The sequence below is a fragment of the Coregonus clupeaformis genome, chromosome 17 (assembly GCF_020615455.1).
Source record: "Coregonus clupeaformis isolate EN_2021a chromosome 17, ASM2061545v1, whole genome shotgun sequence".
NCBI lineage: Eukaryota > Metazoa > Chordata > Actinopteri > Salmoniformes > Salmonidae > Coregonus > Coregonus clupeaformis.
This window is the reverse complement of record NC_059208.1, coordinates 5,445,616-5,462,200: the sequence shown is the minus strand read 5'-3', so window position 1 is coordinate 5,462,200 and position 16,585 is coordinate 5,445,616. Positions and strand designations below refer to the sequence as shown.

Sequence of the window (16,585 nt, the reverse complement as noted above, 5' to 3'; positions counted from 1 at the left end):
GGACAAACACACTCAATTATCTGCGCTTGACCCTGGATCCATCCCCATTTGTGTGCCCCCTTTTGCCCATTGTAAAATAAAACAAAGAGAATGTGGTAAACCAAGTGGGAATTACAATAGAACACATAAGGCTTCAGCAGAAGATGTGACCTTTTATCTGGAGCTTATTTTCCCCTTGGTTGTCACATCAGTATGTGTGAAAGGAGCGTTACTGAGCCAATCCACCCAGGCACTGGAGCACACTGACACATTTCACTGTGTTTAATCAGCAGGTGATTAATACTCCTGGCTCAACCTTGTTTTTTGGGGGGACTGCAGTTGTCTTTCATGCATAAGCATAACCGCATTGATAGATACAGTATCTCACAAAAGTGAGTACACCCCTCACATTTTTGTAAATATTTGAGTATATCTTTTCATGTGACAATACTGAAGAAATAACACTTTGCTACAATGTAAAGTAGTGTGTGTACAGCTTGTATAACAGTGTAAATTTGCTGTCCCCTCAAAATAACTCAACACACAGCCATTAATGTCTAAACCATTGGCAACAAAAGTGAGTACACCCCTAAGTGAAAATGTCCAAATTGGTCTCAGGTGTGAATGGGGAGCAGGCGTGTTACATTTGGTGTCATCGCTCTCACACTCCCTCATACTGGTCACTGGAAGTTCAACATGGCACCTCATGGCAAAGAACTCTCTGAGGATCTGAAAAAAAGAATTGTTGCTCTACATAAAGATGGCCTGGACTATAAGAAGATTGCCAAGACCCTGAAACTGAGCTGCAGCACGGTGGCCAAGACCATACAGCGGTTTAACACGACCGGTTCCACTCAGAACAGGCCTTGCCATGGTCGACCAAAGAAGTTGAGTGCACGTGCTCAGCGTCATATCCAGAGGTTGTCTTTGGGAAATAGACGTATGAGTGCTGCCAGCATTGCTGCAGAGGTTGAAGGGGTGGGGGGTCAGCCTGTCAATGCTCAGACCATACGCCGCACACTGCATCAAATTGGTCTGCATGGCTGTCGTCCCAGAAGGAAGCCTCTTCTAAAGATGATGCACAAGAAAGCCCGCAAACAGTTTGCTGAAGACAAGCAGACTAAGGACATGGATTACTGGAACCATGTCCTGTGGTCTGATGAGACCAAGATAAACGTATTTGGTTCAGATGGTGTCAAGCGTGTGTGGCGGCAACCAGGTGAGGAGTACAAAGACAAGTGTGTCTTGCCTACAGTCAAGCATGGTGGTGGGAGTGTCATGGTCTGGGGCTGCATGAGTGCTGCTGGCACTGGGGAGCTACAGTTCATTGAGGGAACCATGAATGCCAACATGTACTGTGACATACTGAAGCAGAGCATGATCCCCTCCCTTCGGAGACTGGGCCGCAGGGCAGTATTCCAACATGATAACGACCCCAAACACACCTCCAAGACGACCACTGCCTTGCTAAAGAAGCTGAGGGTAAAGGTGATGGACTGGCCAAGCATGTCTCCAGGCCTAAACCCTATTGAGCATCTGTGGGGCATCCTCAAACGGAAGGTGGAGGAGTGCAAGGTCTCTAACATCCACCAGCTCCGTGATGTCGTCATGGAGGAGTGGAAGAGGACTCCAGTGGCAACCTATGAAGCTCTGGTGAACTCCATGCCCAAGAGGGTTAAGGCAGTACTGGAAAATGATGGTGGCCACACAAAATATTGACACTTTGGGCCCAATTTGGACATTTTCACTTAGGGGTGTACTCACTTTTGTTGCCAGCGGTTTAGACATTAATGGCTGTGTGTTGTGTTATTTTGAGGGGACAGCAAATTTACACTGTTATACAAGCTCACTACTTTACTCACTACTTTACATTGTAGCAAAGTGTCATTTCTTCAGTGTTGTCACATGAAAAAATATACTCAAATATTTACAAAAATGTGAGGGGTGTACTCACTTTTGTGAGATACTGTATATTCTGTCCTGCTATCACCTTGTCTGTCGTTCTCTCTGTTTCTCTCAGTCCATGCACCTCTCTGTCGGTCTGTCTGTATGTACTGTCACAGCAGTAAATTGTATCCAAGGTCAAATCATTCTTGTCTGTTTGAAGTCTTGTCCCTAGCTCGTTAGGTTGTCATCTTTTTTCATTAGGCTAGCAGCTTTCACCACTCTACTTTAGTTTCAGGAGAAAGGACTGAAATGTTTTCACCGATCTGAAGCAACATAATGTAAAATACATCACATTAAATCAATACCTCATGAAAACTCTCTGGAGACTTTGGAGTGCTGTATTATTGGACACAAGATGAGTGATTAGGGCTTGATGAAGGTCATACAGTGCCTTCGGAAAGTATTCAGACCCCTTGACTTTTTTCACATTGTTATGTTACAGCTTTATTCTAAAATTGATTAAATAGTTTTTTCCCCCTCATCAATCTACACACACTACCTCATAATGACAAAGCAAACACAGGTTTTTGTTTGCTAATTTATAAAAAAAACAAAAATGGAAAAATTACATTTACATAAGTATTCAGACCCTTTACTCAGTACTTTGTTGAAGCACCTTTTGCAGCGATTACAACATCGAGTCTTCTTCAGTATTAAGCTACAAGCATGGCACACCTATATTTGGCGAGTTTCTCCCATTCTTCTCTGCAGATCCTCTCAAGCTCTGTCAGGTTGGATGGGGAGCGTCGCTGCAGAGCTATTTTCAGTTCTCTCCAGAGATGTTGGATCGGGTTCAAGTCCGGGTTGGATCGGGTTCGTGGTCACCTCCCTGACCAAGGCTCTTCTCCCCCGATTGCTCAGTTTGGCCGGGCGGCAAGCTCCGGAAGAGTCTTGGTAGTTCCAAACTTCTTCCATTTAAGAATGATGGAGACCACTGTATTCTTGGGGACCTTCAATGCTGCAAAATATTTTGGTGCCGTTCCCCAGATCTGTGCCTCGACACAATCCAGTCTCGGAGCTCTACGGACAATTCCTTCGACCTCATGGCTTGGTTTTTACTCTGACGTGCACTGTCAACTGTGGGACCTTTTATATAGACAGACGTGTGCCTTTCCAAGTCATGTCCAATCAATTTAATTTACCACAGGTGGACTCCAATCAAGTTGTAGAAACATCTCAAGGATGATCAATGAAAACAGGATGCACCTGAGCTCAATTTCGAGTCTCATAGCAAAGGGTCAGAATACTTACATAAATAAGGTATTTCTGTTTTTTGTTTTTAATACATTTGCAAAAAGTTCTAAAAACCTGTTTTCACTTTGTCATGATCGGGTATTGTGTGTAGATTGATGAGGAAATTGTTTTATTTAATCCATTTTAGAATAAGGCTGTAACATAACAAAATGTGGAAAAGGTCAAGGGGTCTGAATACTTTCCGAAGGCGCTGTATATGTACAGTACCAGTCAAAAGTTTGGACACACTTACTCATTCCAGGGTTTTTATTTATTTTTACTATTTTCTACATTAAAGAATAATAGTGAAGACATCAAAACTATGAAATAACACATGGAATCATGACAGCTTTGCACACGCTTGGCATTCTCTCAACCAGCTTCACCTGGAATGCTTTTCCAACAGTCTTGAAGGAGTTCCCACATATGCTGAGCACTTGTTGGCTGCTTTTCCTTCACTCTGCGGTCCGACTCATCCCAAACCATCTCAATTGTGTTGAGGTCGGGGGATTGTAGAGGCCAGGTCATCTGATGTAGCACTCATCACTCTCCTTGATAAAATAGCCCTTACACAGCCTGGAGGTGTGTTGGGTCATTGTCCTGTTGGAAAAACAAATTATAGTCGCGCTAAGCCCAAACCAGATTGCGTATCACTGCAGAATGCTGTGGTAGCCATGCTGGTTAAGTGTGCCTTGAATTCTAGTAAATTACATACAGTGTCACCAGCAAAGCACCCCCACACCATAACATCTCCTCCATGCTTTACGGTGGGAAATACACATGCGTTTACCCACAGAGATCATCCGTTTACCCACACCGCGTCTCACAAAGACAGGGCGGTTGGAACCAAAAATCTAAAATTTGGACTCCAGACCAAAGGACACATTTCCACCGGTCTAATGTCCATTGCTCGTGTTTCTTAGTCCAAGCAAGTCTCTTCTTCTTATTGGTGTCCTTTAGTAGTGGTTTCTTTGCAGCAATTTGACTATGAAGGCCTGATTCACACAGTCTCCTCTGAACAGTTGATGTTGAGATGTGTCTGTTACTTGAACTCTGTGAAGCATTTATTTGGGCTGCAATTTCTGAGGCTGGTAACTAATGAACTTATCCTCTGCAGTAGAGGTAACTCTGGGTCTTCCATTCCTGTGGCGGTCCTCATGAGAGCCAGTTTCATCATAGTTCTTGATGGTTTTTGCGACTGCACTTGAAGAAACTTTCAAAGTTCTTGACATTTTCCGTATTGACTGACCTTCATGTCTTAAAGTAATGATGGACTGTTGTTTCTCTTTGCTGATTTGAGCTGTTCTTGCCATAATATGGACTTGGACTTTTACCAAATAGGGCTATCTTCTGTATACCCCCTACCTTGTCACAACACAACTGATTGGCTTAAACGCATTAAGAAGGAAAGAAATTCCACAAATGAACTTTTAAGAAGGCACACCTATTAATTGAAATTCATTCCAGGTGACTATCTCATGAAGTTGGTTGAGAGAATGCCAAGCGTGTGCAAAGCTGTCATCAAGGCAAAGGGTGGCTATTTGAAGAATCTCAAATATAAAATATATTTTGATTTGTTTAACACTTGTTTGGTTACTACATAATTCCATATGTGTTATTTCATAGTTTTAATGTCTTCACTATTATTCTACAATGTAAAAATAAAGAAAAACCCTGGAATGAGTAGGTGTGTCCAAACTTTTGACTGGTAGTGTATATACACACACACACACACACACACCGAGTATACAAAACATTAAGAACAACTGCTCTTTCCAGGACAGACTGACCAGGTGAATCCAGGTGAAAGCTATGATCCCTTATTGATGTCACTTGTTAAAGCCACTGCAATCAGTGTAGATGAAGGGGAGGAGACGGGTCAACATTTTTTTAACGCCTTGAGACATGGATTGTGTATGTGTGCCATTCAGAGGGTGAATGGGCAAGACAAAATATTTTTGCCTTTGATGGGGTATGGTAGTAGGTGCCAGGTGCACCGGTTAGTGTCAAGAACTGCAACGCTGCTGGGTTTTTTATGCTCAAAGGTTTCTTGTGTGTACCAAGAATGGTCCACCACCCAAAGGACATCCAGCCCACTTAACACGACTGTGGGAAGCATTGGAGTCAACATGGGCCAGCATCCCTGTGGAACACTTTAGACACCTTGTAGAGTCCATGCCCCGACGAATTGAGGCTGTTCTGAGGCCAAAAAGGGGAGGTGCAACTCAATATTAGGAAGGTGTTCCTAATGTTTGGTATACTCTGTGTGTGTGTGTGTGTGTGTGTGTGTATATAAAATGTTGGTCCCATGTTTCATGAGCTGAAATAAAAGATCCCAGTAATGTTCCATAAGCACAAAAGGATAATTTCTCTCAAATTTGTACACAAATTTGTTTACATTCCTGTTAGTGAGCATTTCTCCTTTGCCAAGATAATCCATCCACCTGACAGATGACATATCAAGAAGCTGATTAACAGTATGATCATTACACAGGTGCATCTTGTGCCACTCTAAAATGTGTAGTTTTGTCACACAACACAATGCCACAGATGTCTCAAGCTTTGAGGGAGCATGCTATTGTCATTCTGACTGCAGGAATGTCCACCAGAGCTGTTGCCAGAGAATTGAATGTTAATTTCTCTACCATAAGCCGCCTCCAACGTCATAGAGAATTTGGCAGTACATCCAACTGGCCACACAACCGCAGACCACGTGTAACCACGCTAGCCCAGGATCTCCACATCCGGCCTCTTCACCTGCGGGATCGTCTGAGACCAGCCACCCAGACAGCTGATGAAACTGTGGGTTTTCACAACCGAAATATGTATGCACAAACTGTCAGAAACCATCTCAGGGAAGCTCATGTGCGTGCTCGTTGTCCTCACCAGGGTCTTGACCTGACTGCAGTTCGGCGTCGTAACGGACTTCAGTGGGCAAATGCTCACCTTCGATGGCCTCTGGCATGCTGGAGAAGTGTGCTCTTCACGGATGAATCCCGGTTTCAACTGTAGCGGGCAGATTGCAGACAGCGTGTATGTCGTCGTGTGGGCGAACAGTTTGCTGATGTCAACGTTGTGAACAGAGTGCCCCATGGTGTCAGTGGGGTTATGGTATGGGCAGGTATAAGCTACAGACAATGAACACAATTTAATTTTATCGATGGCAATTTGAATACACAGAGATACCGTGACATTGTCGTGCCATTCATCCGCCGCCATCACCTCATGTTTCAGCATGATCATGTACGGTCCCATGTATCAAGGATCTGTACACAATTCCTGGAAGCTGAAAATGTCCCAGTTCTTCCATGGCCTGCATACTCACCAGACATGTCACCTATTGAGCATGTTTGGGATGCTCTGGATCAATGTGTACGACAGCGTGTTCCAGTTCCCACCAATATCCAGCAATTTCGCTGGATGGAACAACATTCCACAGGCCACAATCAACAGCCTGATCAACTCTATGCGAAGGAGATATATGTCGCGCTGCATGAGGCAAATGGTGGTCAGACCAGATACTGACTGGTTTTCTGATCCACACCCCTACTTTTGTTTTAAAGGTTTCTGTGACCAACAACTGCATCTGTATTCCCAGTCATGTGAAATCCATAGATTAGGGCCTAATGAATTTCTTTCAATTGGCTGATTTCCTTATGAACTGACTCAGTAAAATCGTTGAAATGGTTGCGTTTATATTTTTGTTCAGTGTGCGTGTGTGTGTGTGTGTGTGTGTGTGTGTGTGTAGTTTCCTCTTATTCACCAACAGTCACAATGTGTCCTGTTTTGAGGTTCAGAACATTCTCGTGAATGAAACTGATGAAAGTTTTAGTGTGCTGCTGCATCATGAAGAGGAGTATTGTGGCTGACAGTAGTTCACTGCGATCTAATTTGGCTTTGTATGAATCATTTAACCCTCGCTACGCAGAGCTGCATTCTGTCAGTTTTAAGACTGGAAGGTGCCATTGGAAAGTGCCACATTTTAGAGGTTTGTTTCATCAGCTGAAGCTTACTGATGTAAAAATCTATGTTGCTGCAGAATTAATTGACAGTTTTCTGTTGTCATAGAGAAAGTCAATGGCCCATGAAAGATTCATCACGGGAAGTTTTACCAAGTATATCCAACCTGTTTGTTCTTTTTTTTTGTCGACGTTCCACAGCTAATTGCTCTGTATTTATTGTCATTTAGTGAACCTTGAAAAACAATCCTTTAAAGAGAAGCGCTAATTTAGGGCCTCAGCGATGCATTAACTACCACAACAACTTAACAAATTCCTCTCTCTGCATCGGGGTTCCTGCTGATGACTTGTTGATGACTTGTTGGGGTGTGATGAGAGAGAAAAGAAATGGAGCCTGAAGAGTGACTTGAATCTGGTTCACCCTGAGATTCTGAAGTAATTCGTCCCAATAAACCAGTGGAAGTCAACTTAAAAAATGTCTGAACTTTCTTTCCTTTGCTTTATTTCCATAGAGACCAGCCCTGCTCCTGGATGGGTGACGTCCCAGCCAACCCAGTCGGCCAGTGAAACTCCCCACCCCTCACCTCCCAACCAGGACCTCCTGGGTCCTCCAGAGGAGCAGCAGGAATGTACCAGGAGGTGGCCTTCCTAGCAGGCAGCACGGAGAAAGAGTTCACACCCTTCCACTTCCCCCTGGAGAACCAGCAGGAGGTGGTTACTAAGAAGGGTGTGTTCTTCAAGCGGCAGCGGCTGCTGCGGAGGCCCAACGAGGGGCAGGAGGAGAACGACCTATCAGCCGTCATCAACGTAGGCGGGATCAGGTACCATATCAACAGAATCAAGAGTTGGCGTGTTCAGCTCGATAACCAATAGTCCATAATCAGAAGTCTTTGGGTGCAAGGTTTTAAAGGGATATAAACCGGGCACAGGTCTTGCTGCTGCTAAAGAGCATTATAACTTGAAGAGTATTTCAGTGACTATTGTGCGAAGTAGTTGTGCAGCGTTAACATTGTGTGTTTTCCTCTCCCACCAGGTACCGTATCCCCTGGTCCGTTCTGGAGGAGTTCCCTCTGACGCGGCTGGGCCGGCTGAGGGGCTGCAGCTCATTGGATGAGATCATGGAGGTGTGTGACGACTACGACGACGGGTGCCAGGAGTATTTCTTCGATCGCAGCCCATCTGCGTTCCGCACCATCGTGACGTTCCTGGCGGCAGGGCGGCTGCGGCTGCTAAGGGAGATGTGTGCTCTGTCCTTCCAGGAGGAGCTTGTCTACTGGGGCGTGGAGGACACCAGGCTGGAGTGGTGCTGCCTCCGGAAGCTACGCATCAGACAGGAGGAGCTCAAGGAGCAGCTGAGGATGGAGGAGGAGGAGGCAGAGCTCACCACCACCCTGACCCCCCAGAGCTGTGAGGATGGGCAGGGGCCCCCCGGAGTGGGGGGGGAGGAGGAGGAGAGCCGCATGGCGGGGTGTATGCGCAGGCTCCACGACATGGTGGAGAACCCTCAATCTGGACTACCTGGAAAGATCTTTGCCTGCCTGTCGGTGGTGTTTGTGGCCATCACCACAGTAACGCTCTGCATCAGTACCATGCCCGACCTCAGGGAGGAGGAGGAGAGGGTGAGTTCACTTCCTGTTTACTCCCTACTCACAGGGTTTTACTTCCGGGTCACACTCAGGGGTGGGTTATACATAGGGCCAGGAGTTTGACCTAACCGAGTTACAGACCTGGAAAAACTCTGGCCACATCCATATCTGCATTCTGCTGTTAGTCAGATGATATTTGAGGGACAACCTCCACATGGTGAGTCTTGCCCCTGATAGTAACTTGTGCTCCAAACATAATGCTTTGCATGAAGTTAATTTCATAGCCAATTTTTTTGGTAGCTTTACTTTAGTGCCTTATTGGAAACAGGATGCATGTTTTGGAATATTTTAATTCTGTACAGGCTTCCTTCTTTTCACCCTGTAATTTAGTTTAGTATTGTGGAGTAACTATAATGTTGTTGATCCATCCTCAGTTTTCTCCTGTCACAGCCATTAAACTCTAACTGTTTTAAAGTCACCATTGGCCTCGTGGTGAAATCCCTGAGTGGTGTCCTTCCTCTCTGGCAACTGAGTTAGGAAGGACACCTGTACAGTGGGGAGAACAAGTATTTGATACACTGCCGATTTTGCAGGTTTTCCTACTTACAAAGCATGTAGAGGTCTGTAATTTTTATCATAGGTACACTTCAACTGTGAGAGACGGAATCTAAAACAAAAATCCAGAAAATCACATTGTATGATTTTTAAGTAATGAATTTGCATTTTATTGCATGACATAAGTATTTGATCACCTACCAACCAGTAAGAATTCCGGCTCTCACAGACCTGTTAGTTTTTCTTTAAGAAGCCCTCCTGTTCTCCACTCATTACCCGTATTAACTGCACCTGTTTGAACTCGTTACCTGTATAAAAGACACCTGTCCACACACTCAATCAAACAGACTACAACCTCTCCACAATGGCCAAGACCAGAGAGCTGTGTAAGGACATCAGGGATAAAATTGTAGACCTGCACAAGGCTGGGATGGGCTACAGGACAATAGGCAAGCAGCTTGGTGAGAAGGCAACAACTGTTGGCGCAATTATTAGAAAATGGTAGAAGTTCAAGATGACGGTCAATCACCCTCGGTCTGGGGCTCCATGCAAGATCTCACCTCGTGGGGCATCAATGATCATGAGGAAGGTGAGGGATCAGCCCAGAACTACACGGCAGGACCTGGTCAATGACCTGAAGAGAGCTGGGACCACAGTCTCAAAGAAAACCATTAGTAACACACTACGCCGTCATGGATTAAAATCCTGCAGCGCACGCAAGGTCCCCCTGCTCAAGCCAGCGCATGTCCAGGCCCGTCTGAAGTTTGCCAATGACCATCTGGATGATCATGTGGTCTGATGAGACAAAAATAGAGCTTTTTGGTCTAAACTCCACTCGCCGTGTTTGGAGGAAGAAGAAGGATGAGTACAACCCCAAGAACACCATCCCAACCGTGAAGCATGGAGGTGGAAACATCATTCTTTGGGGATGCTTTTCTGCAAAGGGGACAGGACGACTGCACCGTATTGAGGGGAGGATGGATGGGGCCATGTATCGCGAGATCTTGGCCAACAAACTCCTTCCCTCAGTAAGAGCATTGAAGATGGGTCGTGGCTGGGTCTTCCAGCATGACAACGACCCGAAACACACAGCCAGGGCAACTAAGGAGTGGCTCTGTAAGAAGCATCTCAAGGTCCTGGAGTGGCCTAGCCAGTCTCCAGACCTGAACCCAATAGAACATCTTTGGAGGGAGCTGAAAGTCCGTATTGCCCAGCGACAGCCCCGAAACCTGAAGGATCTGGAGAAGGTCTGTATGGAGGAGTGGGCCAAAATCCCTGCTGCAGTGTGTGCAAACCTGGTCAAGACCTACAGGAAACGTATGATCTCTGTAATTGCAAACAAAGGTTTCTGTACCAAATATTAAGTTCTGCTTTTCTGATGTATCAAATACTTATGTCATGCAATAAAATGCAAATTAATTACTTAAAAATCATACAATGTGATTTTCTGGATTTTTGTTTTAGATTCCGTCTCTCACAGTTGAAGTGTACCTATGATAAAAATTACAGACCTCTACATGCTTTGTAAGTAGGAAAACCTGCAAAATCGGCAGTGTATCAAATACTTGTTCTCCCCACTGTATGTTTGTAGTGACTCTGTGTATTGATACACCATCCAAAGTGTAAATAATAACTTCACCATGCTCAAAGGGATATTCAATGTCTGTTTTTTTCATCTACCAATCAGTGGCCTTCTTTGTGAGGCATTGGAAAACCTCCCAATCTTTGTGGTTGAATCTGTGTTTGAAATTCACTGGACAAGGTGACTTTCATCAATATATTCGGCTCTATTTACTCAGACTCAAAAATGCTAATTTGCATCAAAGTAGACATCATGCAAGACTACAAATCCCTGAAAGCTTCTGCACATCATCTTTAGCTAACACCTTTACTAACAGGTATTGTGTAAAAAAAACATAATTCCACTTTGACATGGTGGTATTGTGTGTGTGTGTGTGTGTGTGTAGGCCAGTGACAAGGGGTCAAGGGGTGTGAATACTTTCTGAAGGCACAGTAGATTAATAATCAGTACATTGAGCCATAGGTTGTCCTCTTGGGGTCCTCGGGGGTCCCATAGGGGTTAGAACTTGGCCAGTGGCCACCTAATGTTACTGCATCAATTCCACTGACAGCTCAAGAGATAAGTAACCATATGAAGTAATTATATCATCTTCTTCTTCTGGGTGTTTCATGTCTAGTAGTTGTGCCTCTGAGACCTCGGTGTTCCTGCTGGAGTGTCTTTGTGGGGCAACACAGTCAACCACCTCAATGACATCAATAAAGCTTTAGAATGATTAAAGAGAACCTCCGCAGGCTTTTCCCGCTTCCAAAGAGACCTCCGCGTCGGGGTGAGAGGGGGTGAGGGGGCTGAATGTATGCTGTATTGTCAAAGTGGAAATCAATCAGAGTACAAGGAGGGTTAGTGAGCTAGCTACAAGGAGGGTTAGCGAGCTACAGTAGCTACAAGAAGGGTTAGCGAGCTACAGTAGCTACAAGGAGGGTTAGCGAGCTACAGTAGCTAAAAGGATGGTTAGCGAGCTAGCTACATGGAGGGTTTGCTACAATATCTACAAAGAGGGTTAGCGAGCTAACTCCCCAAACCAATACCTTCTCTTGGAGCGCTCATCTCCTATTAGCTGAGGTGAGGTTACTGGCTGAGCTTTAAAATAGTAAATACTGTAAGTAACTGAGGGAGAGAAAGGTCAGGCAAGGATATACACAACTGCTGTATTACAATGAGAGAGAGAGAGAGACATGACAAACGGCCAAGAATACTGTACTTGTTGATAGGGAGCAGTATCTATGGAATGTTCTGTCTATTCTCATGTCCATGTTTGGAGGTTAAGGAGGGTTGTCTAGACCCATGTTGTAGGTGTGTAGGTTACGCTATGGGCTGTATTTTTGTATGTGTTAATGTTAAGCAGAGCAATATTGTGACTAAACACTTCAGTGAAATCCAAATCAACTACCTTCATTAGCCAGAGTTAATAACCTGAGCTGTTTGAACATAGTCCACCCACCATCCTCCTCCGTTTGTTTAGCTAATATCCATTAACAGGAGGCTTTGATGGTAATCGGCATAGATCTTCCCACTATGGATGTAAATGAAACAAATTAAATTAAATTCCCAGGACGCTTTCTTTATTGAGGTGTATACTGAACAAAAATATAAACGCAACATGTAAAGTGTTGGTCCCATGTTTCATGAGCTGAAATAAAAGATCCCAGAAATATTCCATACGCACAAAAAGCTTATTTCTCTCATTTTGTGCACAAATTTGTTTACATCCCTGTTAGTGAGCATTTCTCCTTTGCCAAGATAATCCATCCACCTGACAGGTGTGGCATATCAAGAAGCTAATTAAACAGCATGCACATTACACAAGTGCACCTTGTACTGGGGACAATAAAAGGCCACTGTAAAAAGGCCACTGCAGTTTTGTCACACAACACAATGGAACAGATCTCTCAAGTATTGAGGGAGTGTGTAATTGGCATGCTGCCTGCAGAAATGTCCACCAGAGCTGTTGCCAGAGAATGTAATGTTAATTTCTCTACCATAAGCTGCCTCCAACGTCGTTTTAGAGAATTTGGCAGTGCGTCCAACCAGCCTCACAACAGCAGACCACGTATAAACACGCCAGCCCAGGCCTCCCGGGTGGCGCAGTGGTCCAAGGCACTGCATCGCAGTGCTTGAGGCATCACTAAAGATCCGGGTTTGATCCCGGGCTGTGTCGCAGCCGGCCGCGACCGGGAGACCCATGAGGCAGCGCACAATTGGCCCAGCGTCGTCCGGGTTAGGTTAGCGCTCTAGCGACTCCTGTGGCTGGCCGGGCGCATGCACGCTGACACGGTTGCCAGTTGTAGGGTGTTTCCTCCGACACATTGGTGCGGCAAGCTTCCGATGGGACAAGACTGTAACTACCAATTGGATGTCACGAAAAAGGGGTAAAAAGTACCCCCAAAAAAGTCACAATAAAAAATAAACATGCCAGCACAGGACTTCCACATCCGGCTTCTTCACCTGCGGGATCGTCTGAAACCAGCTACCCGGACAGCTGATGAAACTGTGGGTTTGCTTAACCAAATAATTTCTGCACAAACTGTCATAAACCGTCTCAGGGAAGCTCATCTACGTGCTCGTCGTCCTCACCAGGGTCTTGACCTGACTGCAGTTGGGTGTTGTAACAGACTTCAGTGGGCAAATTCTCACCTTCAATGGCCACTGACACGCTGGATAAGTGTGCTCTTCACGGATTAATCCCGGTTTCAACCGTACCGGGCAGATGGCAGACCACTTGAATGGCATTATGTGGGCGAGCGGTTTGCTGATGTCAACGTTGTGAACAGAGTGTCCCACGGTGGCGGTGAGGTTATGGTATGGGCAGGCATAAGCTACGGACAACAAACACAATATAATTGTTGGCAATTTGAATGCACAGAGATACCGTGATGAGATCCTGAGGCCCATTGTCATGCCTTTCATCCGTCGCCATCACCTCGTGTCAGCATGATAATGTACGGCCCCATGTCGCAAGGATCTGTACACCATTCCTGGAAGCTGAAAATATCCCAGTTCTTCCATGGCCTGCATACTCACCAGACATGTCACCCATTGCTCTGGATCGACGTGTACAACAACGTGTTCCCTTTCCAGACAATATCCAGCAACTTTGCACAGCCATTGAAGTGGAGTGGGACAACATTCCACAGGCCACAATCAACAGCCTGACCAACTCTATGCGAAGGAGATGTGTCGCGCTTCATGTGGCAAATGGTGGTCACACCAGATACTGACTGGTTTTCTGATCCACGCCCCTTTTAAGGTACAGTATCTGTGACCAACAGATGCATATTTGTATTCCCAGTCATATGAAATACATAGATTAGGGCCCAATTTATTTATTTAAATTGACTGATTTCCTTATATGAACTGTAACTCAGTAAAATCTTTGAAATTGTTGCGTTTATATTTTTGCTCAGTGTAGATTCAGATGCAGTTTATCATGATGTTATGTTTCAGTTATAGGCTAAACTCATGAACGAACTAGACCAGCAGGATAATAATCGAATACATTTGTAGTCTTACAGTAAGAGTTGGCGTCCTCAAACATGTTAAATGTTACATTCTGTTTAGCTTGTTGTTCCTCCGTCCAGAGGACAGGCTTGTTGATCTGCTCAGAGACATTCTGACAACCCTTGTCTTCCAGACCCAGTTAGACTCTAACCTCCATATCCCTTTGCCTGTGTGCAGTTGTGGATCCATTAAAACAGAAAGAAAGTTGTGGTTTTTGTAAAAGCAAGGTGTTGTTGATGATGGAAAGCACTTAGCTTGTCTGTTCTTATACAGCTCAGTGATTCAGGCCACATAACAGCTGCACGTACACACACGCGCAGAGTTTTATGGGTCTGCTTATTGCCTCTATCTGGATGAATAGAGAAGTGTGTGTGTGTGTCCCCTCAGAGTAGAGTGTCTCTAGTTTGTCCTCAGAGTAGTGTCCTCTGAGTTTGTGTGTCAATTTCAGTCTTTTCACACCTCAATGTCAAAATGGCTTATTTCTCCCCCTGTAAACATATGTGGAAATGTAGGACTTGTTTAATCCGTTTTATTCTCTCTGATAAATACAGTGCATTCGGAAAGTATTCAGACCCCTTGATTTTTTCCACATTTTGTTACGTTACAGCCTTATTCTAAAATGGATTAAATAAATACAAATTCCTCATCAATCTACACATAATACCCCATAATGACAAAGCAAAAACTGCTTTTTAGAAATTTAAGCAAATAAAAAAAAACTAAAAAAAAAACTGATACCTTATTTACTTAAGTATTCAGACCCTTTGCTATGAGACTCTAAATTGAGCTCAGGTGCATCCTGTTTCCATTGATCATCCTTGAGATGTTTCTACAACTTGATTTGAGGCCACCTGCGGTAACTTCAATTGATTGGACATGATTTGGAAAGGCACACACCTGTCAAAACCAAGCCATGAGGTCGAAGGAATTGTCTGTAGAGCTCTGAGACAGAATTGTGTCAAGGTACAGATCTGGGGAAGGGTACCAAAATATTTCTGCAGCATTGAAAGTCCCCAAGAACACAGTGGCCTCCATCATTCTTAAATGGAAGACGCTTGGAACCACCAAGACTCTTCCTAGAGCTGGCCGCCCGGCCAAACTGAGCAATCGGGGGAGAAGGGCCTTGGTCAGGGAGGTGACCAAGAACCCGATGGTCACTCTGACAGAGCTCTAGAGTTCCTCTGTGGAGATGGGAGAACCTTCCAGAAGGACAACCATCTCTGCAGCACTCCACCAATCAGGCCTTTATGGTAGAGTTGCCAGACAGAAGCCACTCCTCAGTAAAAGGCACATGACAGCCCACTTGGTGAAGCATGGTTGTGGCAGCATCATGCTGTGGGGATTTTTCAGTGGCAGGGACTGGGAGACTAGTCAGGATTGAGGGAAAGATGAACGGAGCAAAGTACAGAGAGATCCTTGATGAATACCTGCTCCAGAGAGCTCAGGACCTCAGACTGGGGCAAAGGTTCATCTTCCAACAGGACAATGACCCCAAGCACACAGCCAAGACAACGCAGGAGTGGCTTCGGGAAAAGTCTCTGAATGTCCTTGAGTGGCCCAGCCAGAGCCCGGACTTGAACCCGATCAAACATCTCTCGAGAGACCTGAAAATAGCTGTGCAGCGACGCTCTCCATCCAACCTGACAGAGCTTCAGAGGATCTGCAGAGAAGAATGGGAGAAACTCCCCAAATACAGGTGTGCCAAGCTTGTAGCGTCATACCCAAGAAGACTCTAGGCTGTAATGGCTTCAACAAAGTACTGAGGAAAGGGTCTGAGTACTTATGTAAATGTTTATTTCCATTTTTTATTTGTAATAGATTTGCTAAAATTTCTAAAAACCAGTTTTTGCTTTGTCATTATGGGGTATTGTGTGTTGAAAAAAGTGTTTTTTCCCCACGTTAATCTATTTTAGAATAAGGATGCAATGTAACAAAATGTGGAAAAAGTCAAGGGGTCTGAATACTTTCTGAATGCACTGTAACTGGAGAGATCTCTGACTGATTAATGGAGAGCTTTGCTTTCAGGTTACCATCTTTATGGGTGAAAGAGAATGAGGGAAATCACTTTTAATCTTAAATTGTTCGCATGAGCCTTAAGCCACAGACTCTGGTCAAACTCCTGTTTCTAAAAATGAATTCAAAGACACTGAGCCTAATAAGGCGTTTTTGTATTTAATTTTAAGCAAGTCACAGCCTATATGCCCAATTTATAGACTAATGATTTAATACAACTACATGTTGTTTAAATG

The 16,585-nt window shown here is 44.7% G+C and overlaps 1 protein-coding gene across 2 annotated transcripts in view; it reads left to right on the top strand.

Annotated features, from left to right (window-relative positions):
- The window catches only part of LOC121586515 (potassium voltage-gated channel subfamily G member 2-like), a 36,283-nt gene that overhangs the window by 6,076 nt on the left and 13,622 nt on the right, over window positions 1–16,585 (top strand). For both annotated transcript variants that reach the window (XM_041903252.2, XM_041903251.2), the window contains exons 2-3: window positions 7,631–7,939; window positions 8,152–8,737. In XM_041903252.2, the coding sequence (XP_041759186.2) occupies window positions 7,746–7,939; window positions 8,152–8,737 (780 nt within the window). In that variant the 5' untranslated portion in view covers window positions 7,631–7,745. The remainder of the gene's footprint in view (window positions 1–7,630; window positions 7,940–8,151; window positions 8,738–16,585) is intronic.